The sequence below is a fragment of the Chelonoidis abingdonii genome, chromosome 24, assembly GCF_003597395.2.
Source record: "Chelonoidis abingdonii isolate Lonesome George chromosome 24, CheloAbing_2.0, whole genome shotgun sequence".
Lineage (NCBI taxonomy): Eukaryota > Metazoa > Chordata > Testudines > Testudinidae > Chelonoidis > Chelonoidis abingdonii.
In genome coordinates this window covers 4,811,090-4,827,447 of record NC_133792.1, presented here as the reverse complement: position 1 = coordinate 4,827,447, position 16,358 = coordinate 4,811,090, and the positions used below count along the sequence as shown (strand labels likewise).

The window sequence follows — 16,358 nt, the reverse complement described above, 5'->3', positions numbered from 1 at the left end:
CCCCCTCCTGCACCCCACCCCCGTGCCCCAGCCTGGAGCTGCCTCCCATACCCTGAACACATCATTTCTGGCCCCACCCCAAAGTCTACACACGACCCTTTTCTCTCCCCCCCCTGCACCCAGCCCAGCACTTGGACTGCTTCTCTCCTCCACCCAGCCCCTCTTCTCTAACTCCCCCTCCCCGCACACTCCGGACACCTGGCCCCCTGCTCTCAATCCCTTCCCCCACATCCAGCACTTGGCCCCCTTCTCTCTTCCCCTCCTCTGGAACCTGGCACCTGGCCCCCTTTTCTCCCCTTCCCCCCAACTGGCTCCCTTCTGTCCCTCACTTCTGCACCTATCTAGTCCCCTTCCCCCCACTTCTCATCCCTCCCCCACATTGGCCCCCTTTTCTCCTCCCCTTCCTCCGAACCTGATACCAGCCAGTGAAGCCCTTGGCTGTTCCTGGGGCTGCCCCCAAGCACCCACAGGCTGGGTCCAGGACAAGGAATTTAAAGCTCCTGGCACGTCTCTGTGCCCACTGTTTGCCGCTGGGGCTGGGTTTAGCTGGAGTTTGGGGGGAAGGGCTCAGTCCCTTGCCTGGCCTGTGGGCTCAGCTGGGCGGCCTGGCCACCTGGCCCCTAGGAGCTGGACACCACTGTGCAGAGCCCTGCCCAGGCTGTCCAGTGACCTGGCCACCCTCTTCCTGGGTTAATGGCATCTGTCTCCCCTAGGAGCTGGGAAGATCTGGGGCCGCCCAGAGAAGTGAGCTGGGGCCGAGCCCGTTGACCTGGGTAAGGGTGCCCCGTGGATGGGTATGGTACAGATTTGCTGCTAGCGCAGACTTAGCTCCCTCTGCCGTAGTTTGCCAGTTGGCTGGAGGCATCGCAGCAAGAGAGGACCTGTGAGAGCTCGTCTTGCCGCGAGGGAACATGCAGCGTGGTGGCATGACTGTTGAGAACCCTTATGCCAGCGTGAATATTCCGCGAGATCGGCTCGAGAACAGCTTCATTAAGCGCTACCTGGGAGAGGAGCTGCCCTCGCCCACTGTCATTGTTAATCCCGGGGCCGTGCCCACCTACCCAGCCCCAGAGCAGCTGAACGGTGCCAGTAAATCGGTGCCACTGGATAGTTGGGATGGTTCAAAAGTCCTGCCGCAGGAGTCCTGGGCCCAGCCGTACAACCCGTATGCCAGCCTGAAGCTGCTGGACGGCGCTTCCTCGACGCCGCTCTACACCATCGAGCTAGACAAGCACCAGAAGAGTCCTGAGGTGGGCATGGACAGTGGCTGCTGCTGCGGCTGTAAGTGCTGCCCCTGCTGCCGGAAATGCTGCTGTGTCGTCTCCTAACCCCACGAGCCCTGACCCCTTGCCACACCCGGACCGGCACTGGGCTGGCCCTGCTGAGACATCGGCCTGAGCCAGCCTCCTTAAGGAGCTGGGATCCTGCAGCAAGGGAGCTGGTATGGACAGCCCCAGCTATGGTGCCCATCCTAGCAGGAACTGTGGGACGCCTTGGGGGGCAACTGGAGCCCACAGCAGCCTTGCAGTCTCCTGATACTCTCCGTGATCTTTGGCTCTCTCAGGGCATGGGGAGGGGGGGTGACTATTTTTGCCCCGGTTGCAGGGTGGCTTTCTAGAGCTTGTTTATCCTATGGAAAGTGAGCTCAGGTGCCATGGTGATGGGCATGTAGCAGTGATTCGCTGCCAGGATTGTGGCCAGGCCTTGGAGGAGTTGCAAGACATGCTGATGAAGCCTGGAGTGCCTCGTGCAGTGTCCAGTGGTGGAAACTCGACCGCTTGCTCCCACTTACTGTCTGGCTGAGGAACAGCCCTGATGCAACAGGCCGTGCAGCTGTGCTGATCCGCACGCAAAGACATGCCTTGGTATCACCTATTGGAGAAGCAAGAACCTGAGCTTGGGGGGGCCTGAGTGGTGTTTTATGGGTGCTTGTGGATTCTCACTGCCCTTCCCTGTGGCTGGGGCATGCTGGTATAGTCTTGCCTAGCTGCGGAGGCTGTGTGCCTTTTGGTTCTGTGGGGAAATGGCCTTGCAAACCAAGGCCTTGTCTACACACAACAGTCATGGTTAATGTGGTACAATTCTCTAGTGTGGCTGCAGTTAGAGTGGCGGAAAGGTGCTCATGCTGGTCTAGCATTGCAGTAGGGGAAGGGAATGAGCTCTACTGGTACGAAGCACCGGGGTCCTGCTCTAGCTGTGTCCACGCTAGGACTTGGGCTGGTAAAACTGGGTAGGTAATGCTGACGCCCCTGACCCACACGGTTGAGAGGTACAAACTCTGTTTGCTAAGCAGGCTGGAATGGGGATCCTGCCAGTCCCTGCCTGCTCACCCACTCGACTAAAGAAGGAAACACACCCCGGAAAAACAGACAAACAAAACAGCTTGGAGAATGTGCTGGGCTCTGCTCTGGGGATGTGCCATGGCTGGACACATTGGTCACTGGGTCTGAACTCACAGTGGTAGGAGACTCTTCTGACACCTCACCCCCTCAGTGCTGGGGCATGGCTGGCAGGAGCTGCTTTCCAGGGCTTGGGTGCAGCGCAGGCAGGGGCTGGGCACTTGTACCCCCAGCTTGGTCTGGAGAGGGGGCAGCAGGCCAGCCCTGCTCTACGTGGCACTAACACCGGCTTTTTGTGTTAGTGCCAGTGCTGCTGTGAGACTAGGGCAGGCTGCAGAGGAGGGTTCAGAATGAAACGGGGAGGGGAGGGAGTGGGACAAGGGGTGTGGAGTCCTCTCGGCCCCAGTCAGCTAAGCAGGACCTACCAGACTCCAAAGCGCTGGGGTTGTCAGATAGCCAGGAATAGAGTGTAATTAAGTCATTGGGTCTTCTCCCTTGGGGGTGTTTCTGAAGCAGAAGCCCCAGCCCTGATGTGGGGGCAGGGCTATGGGGAGTAGCGGTGCTGTCCTCTGCACGGGCAGAGGGGTGCCAGCTGGTTGGGTAATGAGAAAGGGGAATGAGGCAGCACCGCTTTGCCCTTTACACTGGGCGCCCCTTCCCATTCTTTACAGCTGGCTGATTGCTGCTCAGTCCCTCTGCAGCTTGTCAGTGTCACCCCAGACTTGGCTTTCCTGCCAGATGTCATGCGTGCTCTGTACGAGGCCAAGTGGTTTGCATGTGAAACCTGAACCAGACCTACTGTTGTCCTTCATAAACAGCCCCATGCAGCACTGGTCCTAGTGACTGCAGCTGCCGGCTCCGACCTGCCTCAGGTGAGTTTCTCCACTAGACAAGGGGTGTTTCTCTTGCAGCAGCTGCACTGTGTAAGTGCTGGCACAGCTGGGGTCCAGGGGATTTCGGGCACAGTGGTAAAACTCCCTGAGCCCTGTGCTAGCGCTTGCCCCATTGCTAGACCTGCAGCATCACAGGCCACTGTGTGGGGCAAGTGCCCTGACTAAGTAGTGCTGCAGGAGCAGGAGGGACCATGCCCAGGGTCCTAGGTGCAGAATCTCAGCTTGCCCGGCTAGGAAGATTCTAACCGTTGTGTAGGCTGGGTAGAATTCAGCTTTTATTTGTTTGTGATCTCTACAGATAGTATCAATGTTTATTTGTAAGAATATTTTTAGTTTTATTGATTTAAATTTTTACAGTAGGGGAGGTTATTGGAGGGCCAGAAAATGGAAGGTCAGACAATTATTTAATGACAGTAGACGATGAGATTCAAAAAGTTAAAGGTTTATAACCATTAAAACACAAATTGTTGAAGTGTACAAAGTAAGTAGGCAATGTAAGAGAAATGCTGCTTTGATATAAGGCGATCTGTAAATTACCAGTGGAAATATGTTTTCGTCATTTGGGTGTGTATAGTGAAATCGATGGTCATGGATATCTACCGATAAAAGTCGAATCCTTCCAACCCTGTTCTGAGAGGTGTGAACACCCCGGCCCACCCTCTTGATGTGTGTTGACTCAAACCTAATGATGTCAGCATTTAACTATTTCACTGCTGATCACTGTAGCAGAAACACCCAGCTAATTTTTGCTCACCCTAACCCTAGCTGCCTCCCAGATATCCCCATATACCAAAAGCTCCCACTGTCTCCTGCCCACCTGCCAGAACTTCCCCAGGAGTGTTTCCAGCCCAGAACTCTGCAGCAGGGGACAGGGGAATGGAATGTCCCTGGGATGCTGGGGGTGAGGTTCCATGCCGTGGGACCAAGGAGCCATGCTGCAGAGCTCCAGCTCATTGTGGCCTTCACCCAAGTGCATTGAGCTAGGATTGCCCGCAAGGAGTGACCCAGGAGTCCATCTGTGCCTCTTGTCCCTCAGCTGCGTCGCTCCCCCACTCCAGGTAATCTAGAGTAATAGGCCAGTTGTACTCCAACTAGTGCCTCTGAAGACCAGTTTGTCCCTTGCCAGGCGAGTGTGAACACTCTGTCCACCATCACCGGTCCCTGGAACATAAGCAGCAGTGTAAAGAGCATTGCATGGGCGTCCAGCCCCCAGCTCTGCAGGAAGCTGTAGCGCTTGCCTTCCATAGACTCCCAGGGTGAGGCCTGTGGTTTGCCTGCCGGGGTGCCATGCAGCCGCATAGCCAGGACTGGATGCTGCTGCCAGCTCTGTATGGTTTCAGTGGGCATTGTGTGGAAATGGCTACAGGACTGCCCTTGCTGGGACATAGCTGCACAGGTCCTATCTGTAGCATGGCTGTGAGAGGACCCAGTTCCAAGCAGGGCTCACCCTGGACCCAGTTAAAGCTTGGATCTGGTTTGATTGCACCTGAAGTGTGCTAAAGCATTGGGCTGTCCACAGTACTGCTGCTCCTCAGAGCGCCCGTGCTGGGAATGGGGCTCTGGCTCTGTCTGTGCTCTTGGACCCAGATTATCCCAGCCTGTGTGGAGCAGGTGATTCAGGATTTCACTGTAGTTGGCTCAGGTGGCTGCTGAACAATGCCTGGGACCTGCTGAGAAATCTGGCAGTTCCTGGTGACCCTGTCACTGTTGCTGTGAATAAAGTAATTTGACCGGTGTCCAGCACTTGAGTTATTTCTCTGACGCTGCTCCGCTCCCCGTCCCCTCCCCGGCTTTGTCACATAGGCCACAGGTCTGTTTGGAGCTCAGCTGGGATGGGGAGGGGAAGCTCAGTGTCTCTGGATGGAATAGAGGTTACTGGTTCCTCCCTCAGGATGGGAAGGACCAGCTGGCTACCAGGGGCTAGATAGGGTGACCAGATGTCCCGATTTTCTAGGGACAGCCCTGATATTTGGGGTTTTGTGTTATGTAGGCACCTATTACCCCCCACCCCTGTCATGATTTTTCACACTTGCTGTCTGGTCACCCTAGGGATAGAGCAGTGTCTCCAACCCTTTTACACCCAGGATCACTTTTTGAATTTAAGGGCAACCAAGGACCTGTCCTGCCCCTTCCCCAAGGCCCTGCCCCACTCATTCCATCCCCCCCCCCCATCGCTCACTCTTCCCTACCCTCATTCACTTTCACCAGGCTGGGGTACGGGTGCAGGAGGAGGTGCAGGCTCTGGGCTGGGGCCAGGGGTTTCACAGTGTGGGAGGGGCTCTGGGCTAAGCCTAGGGCAGGGAGTTGGGGTGCAGGAGGGGGTAAGGGGTGCAAGCTCTGGGAGGGAGTTTAAGTGTAGGAGGGAGCTCTGGGCTGGGGCAGAGTGTTGGGTTGCAAGAGGGGGTGTAGAGTGTGGGCTTTGGGAGGAAGCATGGGTGCAGGAGTGGGCTTCTGATAGGTACAAGAGGGGGCATGGGGTGCTGGCTCTGGAGGCATGTCTAGTGGCTCCTGGTCAGTGGGGCAGCGGGACTAAGGCAGACTCCCTGCCTGCCCCAGCCCCTCTCAGGCACATTGGCACCTCCCCACCATCACAAACCGGGCCACCCGTCCATCCTGCCAGCCAGAAGTACACCACGTGGCCACGCTGCTCGGAGAAGGGGCCAATGTGCCCCTGGCGGGTCAGGGGTCTCTGTGTGCTGCCTCTCTGCAGGCATGGTCTCCGCAGCTCCCATTGGCCACAGCTCCCTTTTCCCAGCCAATGGGAGCTGTGGGGGCGGTACTTGCAGGCAGAAGCAGCAAACAGAGGACCCCCCGGCTCCCATGGGGGCATGCTGCGCTGGCCACTTCTGGGAGTGGCATGGGGCCACAGCAGGCGCCGCTGTGGCCAGAGATCGTGATCGACTGGGAGAGTCCCCAGGATCGACCAGTTGGTGGTGATTGATGGGATGGTGATCACTGGGCTAGAGAATGGGACACAAGGCCTTCCCCTTCCAGGGCACTGGCTGAGATCCATCCCTGGGGCAGGGGGATTGGCTGGCTGCTGGGGTTAGGGAATGAGATATGGGGCCTTGCCCCTCTGGGGCACCGGTTCCAACCTGGCCATGTGACGAACAGCTGTTCTCATCACTCAGCTGTTCGGGGCCGGTGGGAAAGGGTTTTCTCTGGGGTTGGTCCAGCTCCTATGGGCTGCTGCCCACACCATAAAAAGCTTTGCACACGTGGCACTGATTGCCCCATACTGGCATCCTCAGCAGAGACCAAGACCTGAATGGGCCACATGGACTCAACTCTGTCCTCTAGAGGTGGCACCTGTGTTTGTGGCACAGTGTTCGGCTGGCTTGCCCTATCCCGGCTGTTCTGAGTAGGAAAGATCGAGGAGCCTGTGGCGTGCTGGTTGGCACTGTGACGTCGCATACGCTGCCCTTCGCTCCATTTGTTTAAACTTTGCCTGGGAGGCTGCACCTTGGAGCTGGAAGTGCTGGGCACAGTTCTGCTGCCAGCTTTCCTGGCAATGATTAAACAAAGCTCACCCCGTACTGGTGCCAAAGGCTGGGGCAGGCAGGCGGGGAAGAAACAAGGCTGGATCCCTCAGGCTGTGCAGAGCCACAGGCTCTCCTGACTTGAGCAATGGCCCACGCTGTGTGGGGGGGTGCGGAGCTGGTGCTGGCACTGCCTGTGGATGCTGCCCCTGGGCAGTGAGAGGTGAACCCCTCCTGCTCTCCCAAAGGCACAGCAACAGCTGCCCTGGTGCCTTGATCCCACAGCTCTGGGCTGCTTCATGCTGCTGTAGGCAGCTCTCCGGTTCCCATGACAGCCCCTCCCAAGGGTCGGGCCTGTGCGCTGGAGGGGTCACAGGGGCACGAGCCCTGCGGCTCTTTTTAGTCACTGCCAAGGAGCTATTGCAGTTGTTGCCCTGGATTGAAGTCCCCCTGTTATGCAGCCACAGCACCTGCCCCTTTGGCACTGAGGGGCTTTGCTGGGATACACCCAGCTGGCTCCCTCCCCCACACCCAATCCAGGGCTCTGCAGGAAGCGTCTCTGGTGTCCAGGGAAGCTCTTGCTTCCTCTCTCCCAGGCTGGGACCCCCCTCCCGCTTCAGTCCCTGCCCAAGCTAGAGCCCTGGGGAGCCCTTTACCCTCAGCCAACCCAGCCCTGCTGTGGGGAGCTGGCAGCCCCACCTCAGCAAGGCCAGCACGTGCCCCACCTCTCATGTTCACTTTTACTTTAGCTCCACCAGAAAAGTCCCTAGGGCCTGGAATGTGCCCTGCCCAGTCCCTGCCCAGCCCTCAGCTGGCATCTCTGCCTGGGAGCGGGGGCTCCTGTGACTCTGACACAGAGACTGCCACATGCATCGCGCCCAGCCCCCACCTATTCCTGCCTTGCTCCCCCCAGCCCAGCCCAGCCCCCACCTGCTTCCCTCACCTCCCCCAGCCCCCACCTATTCCTGCCTCGACTTCCCCCAGCCCAGCCCAGCCACTGCCTGCTCCCCTCACCTCCCCCAGCCCCCACCTATTCCTGCCTCAACTCCCCCCAGCCCAGCCCCCACCAGCTCCTCTTCACTTCCCTCCCAGCTCCCACCTGCTCTCCCTCACCGTCCCCCCCAGCCCAGCCCCCACCTGCTCTCTCCTTGACTCCCACCAGCCCAGCCCCCACCTGCTTCTGCCTCAACTCTTCCCCCAGCCAGCCCCCACCTGTCCCTCCTTACCTTCCCCCCACCCAGCATCCACCTGCTCCTCCTTGACCCCCCTAGCTCAGCCCCCACTGCTCCCCCACACCTCCCCCCAGCCCAACCCCTACCTGCTCCCTGCCTTCCCCAGCCCAGCCCCCACCTATTCCCTTGTTTTTGGTTTTGTATTTGAGTAATCACTAGCCTTAATGATCATTCTTGCAGTTATGTAGAACCTCAGTGGTCCTGGACACCTCAGGAATGGAGGTTGTGAACTCTGAAACCAATGACTAACTCAGGACCAATCCATGCAAACAACCTCATGCCAACTCTGCCACGTATCTACACCAGCGACACCATCACAGGACCTAACCAGATCAGCCACACCATCCCCGGTTCAGTCACACTGACGTCCCTACAATGTACTATATGCCATCATATGTCAGCAATGCCCTTCTGCTATTACATCGGCCAAACTGGACAGTTCCCTACTAAAAGGATAAATGACACAAAATCAGTATCAGGAATGCAATATACAAAAACCGTAGGAGAACACTTCAACCTCTCTTGGTACACACAATAGCAGATTTAAACGTAGCCATACCTGCCAGCAAAAACTTCAGGACCAGACTTCAAAGAGAAACTGCTGAGCTTCAGTTCATCTGCAAATTTGACACCATCAGCTCAGGATTAAACAAAGACTGTGAATGGCTAGCCAACTACAAGAGCAGTTTCTCCTCCCTTGGTGTTCACACCTCAACTGCTAGAAGAGGGCCTCATCCTCCCTGATTGAACTAACCTCGTTATCTCTAGCCTGCTTCTTGCTTGCATATGTATACCTGGCCCTGGAAATTTCCACTACATGCATCTGACGAAGTGGGTATTCATCCATGAAGGCCAATGCTCTAATACGTCTGTTAGTCTATGAGGTGCCACAGGATTCTTTGCTGCTTTTACAGATCCAGACTAACACAGTGACCCCTCTGATATCTGAAATGTTTGTAACTCTGAACAAAACGGTCTGGGTACTCTTCAAAAGTTTACATCTGAACATTGAAACTTTACTGTGCAGAGGAAAAATGCTGCTCTTAACCATTGTAATTTAAATGAACCAAGCACAGAAACAGTTTCCGTAACTTGTCAAATCTTTTTTTTTAAAACTTTCCCTTTTTTGAGTAGTTTACATTAAACACAGCACTGTACTGTGTTTGCTTCCCCTCTTTCTCTCTTTCTTTCTTTCTTTCTGGGCTCTGCTGCTGCCCAGTTGCGTACTTCTAGTTCCAAATGGGGATTGACTGGTCGGGTTGTAACTCTGATGTTCGTAACTCTCAGGTTCTAAAGTAATTTAAGAGTCTGGATTAGACTCATAGTTGACATGGAACCAGAGCATCTGAACCTGGCCAGCTGCCAGTCTAACCTCACACCTACAGCATCCTGCCCTGCCAGTCCAGTTGGTGCCTCCTTGCACATCTAGAACATTCTGTCACATACTCACTCGTATGTTTAACTTTCACTCTGTTTTCCTCCATAGATGTGTTTTTTGCCTTTCCTTATTCAATCTATATTCACAGCAGTTTGTTTTCATTCTAAGTCTGCAGCCATTGTTGATTAAGTGCAGCAGTTTGGCAAATTCTCACTGCTTTTTCCAGATTTAGATCTAGACCTTCTAAGAGTCTTTTTCTTCCACCGGTATCTTTTATATCCATCAAAATTTGACCTCTTATTCTTGACTCAGATTCTGGAAATGAAACGTCTGACTTATCTTTAGATGTTTAAAAAATGACTCAAAAGTCTCTTCCTCCATTTGATTTCTTCAGTGAAACTGAAATCTTTCAAATGTTTCGTTTCTTTTTGGTGATCAGAATTCCTCACATTTTTTAAGACAAACTCATAGTTAGCTCATTCTCTAACATTAAGCTCAAATGAAACATAGAATAAAATTGCTTCAGTCCCGGCAATATTCACAATTTTGTTCCCCTTCCTTATGAGTACATCCTGCTGCCCTCAAAAAATAAATCAAATTCGTCTTTAAACGTTTTCCAATTTTCTGCAGCATTTCTCCACATTTTTGCAGATTGTGAGAGCTCTTCACTGATCCATCTTGTCTCATTCAAACTTGCTTTTCACATTGGAGTAAATCTTACCTCAGGGTTTTTTGTTTTTTAATCTTTTTATCACTTTACCCACTCCTGGGACCATGTGTTGTTTTATATTCAAGTAATCCACTAGCCTTAGTAATAATTCACTGCTAGTAACTTTGCAACAGTCTTTATTGGATACACCGTTAACATAGATACAGATCATCTTAGCTTCTGTCAATCTGTCCATCTAAAACCAGCAGCCTCCCCCCGCCCCCGCCCCATCAGCTCCCACAGCCTGGGGAGTCTAGAGATTCTCTTAAAGCCACAATAACACCATGCTCCCCACTCGACTCTCTCCGGATCCCAGCACCTGTCTGCTCCCTGCATGACTCCTGCCTTGCTCATGGCCACCACGGGGCTTTCACAGCAGCTTCTTGCATCTGGCCGTGCCTTGAGTCCTCGTCTCCCCAGGCTGGGGAATAGTCTGAGCTTGTTGGGTCCAGGGCAGGCAGGGCTGGATGACTGAGGGACCTCACAGGTTTCTCTCATCCCTTTGTGGGGTGGAATGTGCATGTGGGTTCCTTGCTGGGGAGCTGCCTTGAGAAATCAGAGTCACCCCAACCACTGGCAGCCTTCCCGTATCTGGGTGGCCTTTGCATCAGACTCCCTGCAAGGACAGGGTCCCCACCCCAGCTGTGATTCCAGGGCAGCTCTTCTTCTGGTGCTCTGCAGCCAGCTCACTGTGCACCCTCCGTGGGGAAGGAGCAGCTGGCTTCAGGCTCCTTGTCTGCAGGCTGGAGCATTGCCTGGGCCCAGCCAGTCACCCAGGACTATCTGAGTGCAGGGCGCTGCATGCAGGGGAGTGTCTAGTACCTCAGGGCCCCTGGGGCACAGCTTTGCTGGCCTTTCATGTGAGTCCTGCCGGAGCCCTCACCCCCTCCCAGACCCCAACCCTCTGCCCCAGCCTGGGGCACTCGCCTGCACCCCAACCCCCTCATCCCTGGCCCCACCCCAGAACCCACACCCCCAGCCAGAGTGCTCACCACCTCCCGCACCCCAACCCCCTGCCCCAGCCTGGAGCACTTGCCTACACTCCAAACCCCTCATCCCCAGCCCCGCCCCAGAGTCCACACCCGCAGCCAGAGCCCTCACCCCCTCTCACACCCCAAACCCCTCATTCCTGCCCCCACCTCCAGCCAGAGCCCTCACCCCTCCCACACTCCAACCCCTTGCCCCAGCTTGGAGCACTCACCTGCACCCCAAACCCCTTATCCCTGGCCCCATCTCAGAACCCCCAGCCGGAGCCCTCACTCCTTTCCTGCACCCCAACCCCCTCATTCAGCAGGTTTGGCATGAACTGGTGTGGCAGGTGAACCCTGTTCCCAGACAAAGCCCAGCCCAGAGCACAGCCCGCTGCTCCATCTGCCCCCACCAGTACCCCACAGACTCCTGGCGGGGCGGTCACCCCACATAGCATGGACTGTGTCCTGGAGGCAGGGCTGTGCGGGTCCAGGAGGAAGCTCAGAGCAGGGGCACTGTCTGGAGGGGAAGGGGGGCTGGGAGCCAGGATTTAAATCCCTTTTATGGGGTGCATCACCCATGAGGCACAAGGTCTCAACTCCCAGAGCTGGGGGCTGCTTTGTGCCATCCCAAGGGGGGGCGCAGAACAGGTCAGTTTGGCTGAGCTACAGCTGAAGATTTCAGAAACCAAGACATTCTAGTTCCTGAGGGCAGCAGGCCGTGTTCAGGGCACAGGCGGGGCAAGGGGGTGTCTCAAACACAGGCCGCAGGCTGGGCTTCTCACCCTGTGCAGTGACAGGCTATGGGTGAGGAACGGCAGCAGCAACACAATAGAGAAAACCTTAAATTGTAAACCTTGTGAAGGACCCCTTCCCCCCCACCCCAAACCTGGCAGGCACAATAATATAATGGCAATAGGGGAGTGATAATAGGACAGAAAGTACCAGCGGAACTCGCGTAGGAACAGAACCAACTGTAAATGACCAGCACAGAGGAAGTTTTTCATCACTCTGCTGAGTTGCCCTAAGACGGCATTAGCTTCTCCTCCTGGCTGCCAAGTCTCACGTCACCCGCTGTCCCGCCTGTGCCCCTTTCCCACTTGCGATGCTCCTTTGCTTTGATGCTGTGACATCCACACCCCTTCCCAGCAGGCCCACATGCGAATGGCGGTGCCTCGCCCACAGGGCCATGCCCTCTGGTCCAGGTGCCCAAGCTCTGTTCCCTGGGTCAGCCTTCCACTGGTCAACCTTACAGGTCATAGTTCTGTGCCCTTGTGGCTGGGCTCCTGGAACAGGGTTCTTCCTGGTCCAGCTTCCTCAGCCAATCCCCTTTTCACCCAGCCCTGCCTCTTTCTCCTCCTTCCTCTCTAATTGCCCCCAGTCCCATTGGCAGATTGCGACCCCCCACCCCGGCTCAAGCTGCCCTATCACTGGCTGTCTCTCTGCCCAGGCCAGCGTTCTGTGCTGCTGTATCGTGTGGCAGTGCCAGGGCCTGGGTTACCACCCTGCACCTGTGCAAAGAGAATGGGAGCATTTCATGCCCACTGCTGCACATACCTGCATGGGGGAGTCCAGCCCTGGGGTTCCGATGTAGTGGGTGTGCTGGGGTGAGATCAGACACGTCTCAGTGCATGCCAAGCTCATTGTGGGTGTGAGAGATGCAGGAGAGCGTCCAGGCAGTGCAAGCATCGGGGACTATCACAGCATGGCCCAGTCGCTGGAATCTGGGGCAGCAGGACTCAGTGCTGCTCTGGCCACTGGGGCTGCTGTGCAGGCACCTCTTGTGGCTTTGTCTCAAGCTTCACGATAGCTGGTGGTTCTCTTAAAGCCCCAGCTTCTGGAGTCCTATGGTAATGGGAGAATTCCAGCTGTCATTTCAGCCTGGGCTGCCAAGGCAGCTGTGAGATGTGGCCTTAGTGTGTCCTGGGCTCAGGGCCCAGAAGGCAGAGAAGGGATTTATTTAAATCTCATGATATTTGGGGGGCTGGCTCACAAGTGCTGCACTCTGCACCTGGGTGGTCACTTGCCGGTGGCAGGGAGTGTGCTGCTGCTGCCCTCTTGTGGCTATTAACAGAATTGCAGGAAGACAGTTTTTTCGCAGCCCAGCCACGATTTTCTGTCCCCCTTCCCACTGCTCCTGTCACCTTTTTGCCTGCCCCAGACTGCGAACTGCCAGACTCCAGTGTGAAATTATGCTCATCCCTTGCTATGGGAGAAAGCCGTGGGGGAGGCAGGGCTCAGTTCAGCGACCATGGAAGAATCCTGCAGGAGGGTCTGAGCATGGAGCGGAAGGTCCCTGGCGGAGCAGCAGCAGACGCAGAAGGGACCGAAGCTGCCCTTGAGCCCATTACATTTCCTGCTGCATTTTAATGTTTATTGCTGCAGTAATGGGAGGGGTTTCTGCTCTATGAACCTGTGCAAAAATTATGAGAAACCCCAGCTAGCAACATATATCTGCTAATAGCAGCAGGGCCGCCCAGAGGATTCAGGGGTCTTGGGGGCTTCGGCAGCATGTCCTGGGGTGGAAGGACCCCCTGCCACGGGTCTTTGAGGCACTTCGGCGGTGAGTCCCAGGGTGGAAGGACCCCCCGCTACAGAATTGCCACCAAAGACCCGGAGCAGAAGAAGCTCCGGGGGCCTGGGCCCCGTGAGAGTTTTCCAGGACTCCCAGAGCAAGTGAAGGACCCCGCTCCAGGGACCCTGAGAAACAGGGCCTGGGGAGAATTGCCCCACTTGCCCCCCCCGGGTGGCCCTGAATAGCAGCTCGTATCCCAGTGCTAGAAGTCTCCCCCAGCTCCACCAGTGGCGTTCATAGTGGTGACTGGGAAATTCAGGCAGTAAGGAACACCTTTAAGGACTATTTTGACTGGAAAGTCACAGATTTTTGCTTAGGCCTTACATTGCCTTCAGTCTGCTGCTCTGTAATCACTCACTGGTCTATGGAGCCACCTGGAAACAGTGAACTCTGTGTGTGTGTTTGCAGAACTGTGTCCCGTTTCCAAATCTAGTCCATTTCAGTTGGAGGCCATCCACGCAGTCTAGAGGGGACAAAATCATTTGTCTCAAGTACAACTGGGCTTTGAATTTTTGTCCAGAGATGTGCTGGGAGTGGGGAGTGGGGAGGCTGTGTGTGGAGCCTGTGGAGGATTGCGTGTTTGCATGCACCTATAACAGTGTACACCATGTGGAAGCCAGGGCCAGTGCAAGGAAGTTTTGCGCCCTAGGCAAAACTTCCACCTTGCACCCACCCCAGCTAACCCCGCCCACCCCAGGGCAGCTAACTCAGCCCACCACCCACGGAGCCCCTCCCCCCAGCAGCAGCTACCCCCCACCGCGACAGCTAACCCTTCTCCCCCCCATCCTCCCATGGCAACTAACCCTGCCTGGGGAGACTTCCCACCTTCTCCCTGCCCCCTGCAGCTAACCCTGCCTGGGGAGACTTCCCCCTTCCCCCCCTGCCCTGGCAGCTAACCCTGCCTGGGGAGACTTCCCCCCTCCCCCCGGCAGCTAACCCTGCCTGGGGAGACTTCCCCTCCCACACAGCAGCTAACCCTGCCTGGGGAGACCTCCTGCGGAAACTAACCCTGCCTGAGTAGCCTGCCCCAGCTCACCTCGGCTCCGCCTCCCCCACTAAGCACGCCGGCGCTGCTCTAATTCTCCTCCCCGCTCAGGCTTGCAGCGCTGTTTGGAGGAGACTTAAAGCTGGGCTGTGTGCTCAGCGGAGGAGGCAGAGTGGAGGCGAGCTGGGGCGGGGAGCTGTTCTCCTGTGGCCCCCCCCCCCGTTACTGCGGGTAGCCCTCCCCGCATGCCCCCCCCCAGCTCACCTCCACTCCACCTCCTCACCTGAGGGGCTTTCAGGCACCCTCAATCACTACGTGCCCTAGGCGGCCGCCTAGTTTCCCTAAATGGTTGCACCAGCCCTGGTGGAAGCTAATGCAGCATCCTGTTGATTCACTCACGAATTCTGACCCTGTCCCCGGTACTGATACCTGCAAACTTTTCCTGAAGCAGGAACTCCAGATCGGCAGTCACCTTGCGGGGAAGGGCATATTGTCCAGGGCCACCTCAGTAGCTGACCAGCTCATTGCACTCATTCATGTGCTGTTCACTACAGGTTTCCCACCAGTGGTTTGGAATAACAGCTCCCTTTGCTAATAGGGCACCACAAGAACAGTTGTGTCCTCCACAGTGTGAAAGGCCCTGACATGAGAGAAAAGCTTCTGTAGCGAGGCCAGTGAACAGCCCCCTCAAGCCAAGCAGTGTAGAGTTTGTAACTCACCAGTGTCACCGCACTTCTCGAGTGGCGATTAACCAGGCGATGTCTGAGGCCTGAGACAGCCCTTTCACGATATACTGAGGTCCAGTTTTGAAATGTAACATTTTATGTCCTTGAAATTCCACACAGAATTTTTCTGAGCTCCTCCACTGAGCTATTTGAGCCAACAGCCCTCTGTGTCCTGTCCTATTGCAGGTCCCTCAACCTCTGCTGGCTGCTGGACCTCCACAGCTTGACCTCAGTGCAGTACAAGCCTGGCCCAATGGACCTTCATGGCCACGGAAGCGTTTCAGTGATGGCCAATGGTTGTAGTTCTGGAGAGACCCAATAAGCAGGTCCAGTACCAGAACCAGAGGGACGTCGGACTAGAGCAAAGGCACAGAGGAAAGGCTGGGGCTTGCTGCACAGCTGGAGGGCTGGGTTTCAGTGTGGGAGCAGGCACTTGCGACGCAGGTCCTGGAACAGGAGTAATGGCGAAGGGAGGACAGTGTTCAGCAGAGAGAACTGTTGAAGTGGCTCACCTCAGCCATGAACCAGGCTATGAACCAAAGGCAGATGCTTGCTCACAAGTTCTCTGTCCGGTACATGAACTTGGCAAAAACACAGGCACTCCTAAGTACAAGGTACTGGGTATTCATGTAAACACACTCCCTGGTGGTGGTACAGGGACACACTGACCCCTCATCAGATAAAGCCAGGAAGGCAGAACAACGGAGGGGGATGTTTTGTTCAAATCAACAGGTGCAAGGAGTAGGGTGGTAACTAGCTATGTCAAGAGGGTAACATGTAACTTGTTTGTATTGACATAGAAAAGAGAAATCATAGGGGAGCTTCTCCGTCTGGCCTAGGGGGCAGCAGAAAGCCACGCTGCTGCCGATGCTGGTCCATTGGAACGGGCACACGAGTTAGTGTAGCTGTAGCACGTATGGGGCATTAGGACTCATGCTTGGTTAACAATAAGCCTGGCTGAGTGCCTTCGCCACTGAACCGCACCTGTGGTCATTCTGGGGGATATCAGCGAGGTCTGCAGGATCAGCTGCCTGCACAGAGCTGGGACAGTGCACGGAGCGAGAACACACGATCA

At 55.8% G+C, this 16,358-nt stretch overlaps 1 protein-coding gene across 1 annotated transcript in view; it reads left to right on the top strand.

The window, feature by feature from the left end:
• Nucleotides 1-4,970, top strand: part of CYSRT1 (cysteine rich tail 1) — a 7,215-nt gene extending 2,245 nt beyond the window's left edge. The window contains exon 2 of the mRNA XM_075060548.1: nucleotides 717-4,970. Coding sequence (XP_074916649.1) covers nucleotides 912-1,328 — 417 coding nt within the window. The 5' untranslated portion in view covers nucleotides 717-911 and the 3' untranslated portion in view covers nucleotides 1,329-4,970. The remainder of the gene's footprint in view (nucleotides 1-716) is intronic.
• Nucleotides 4,971-16,358: the final 11,388 nt, after the last annotated feature.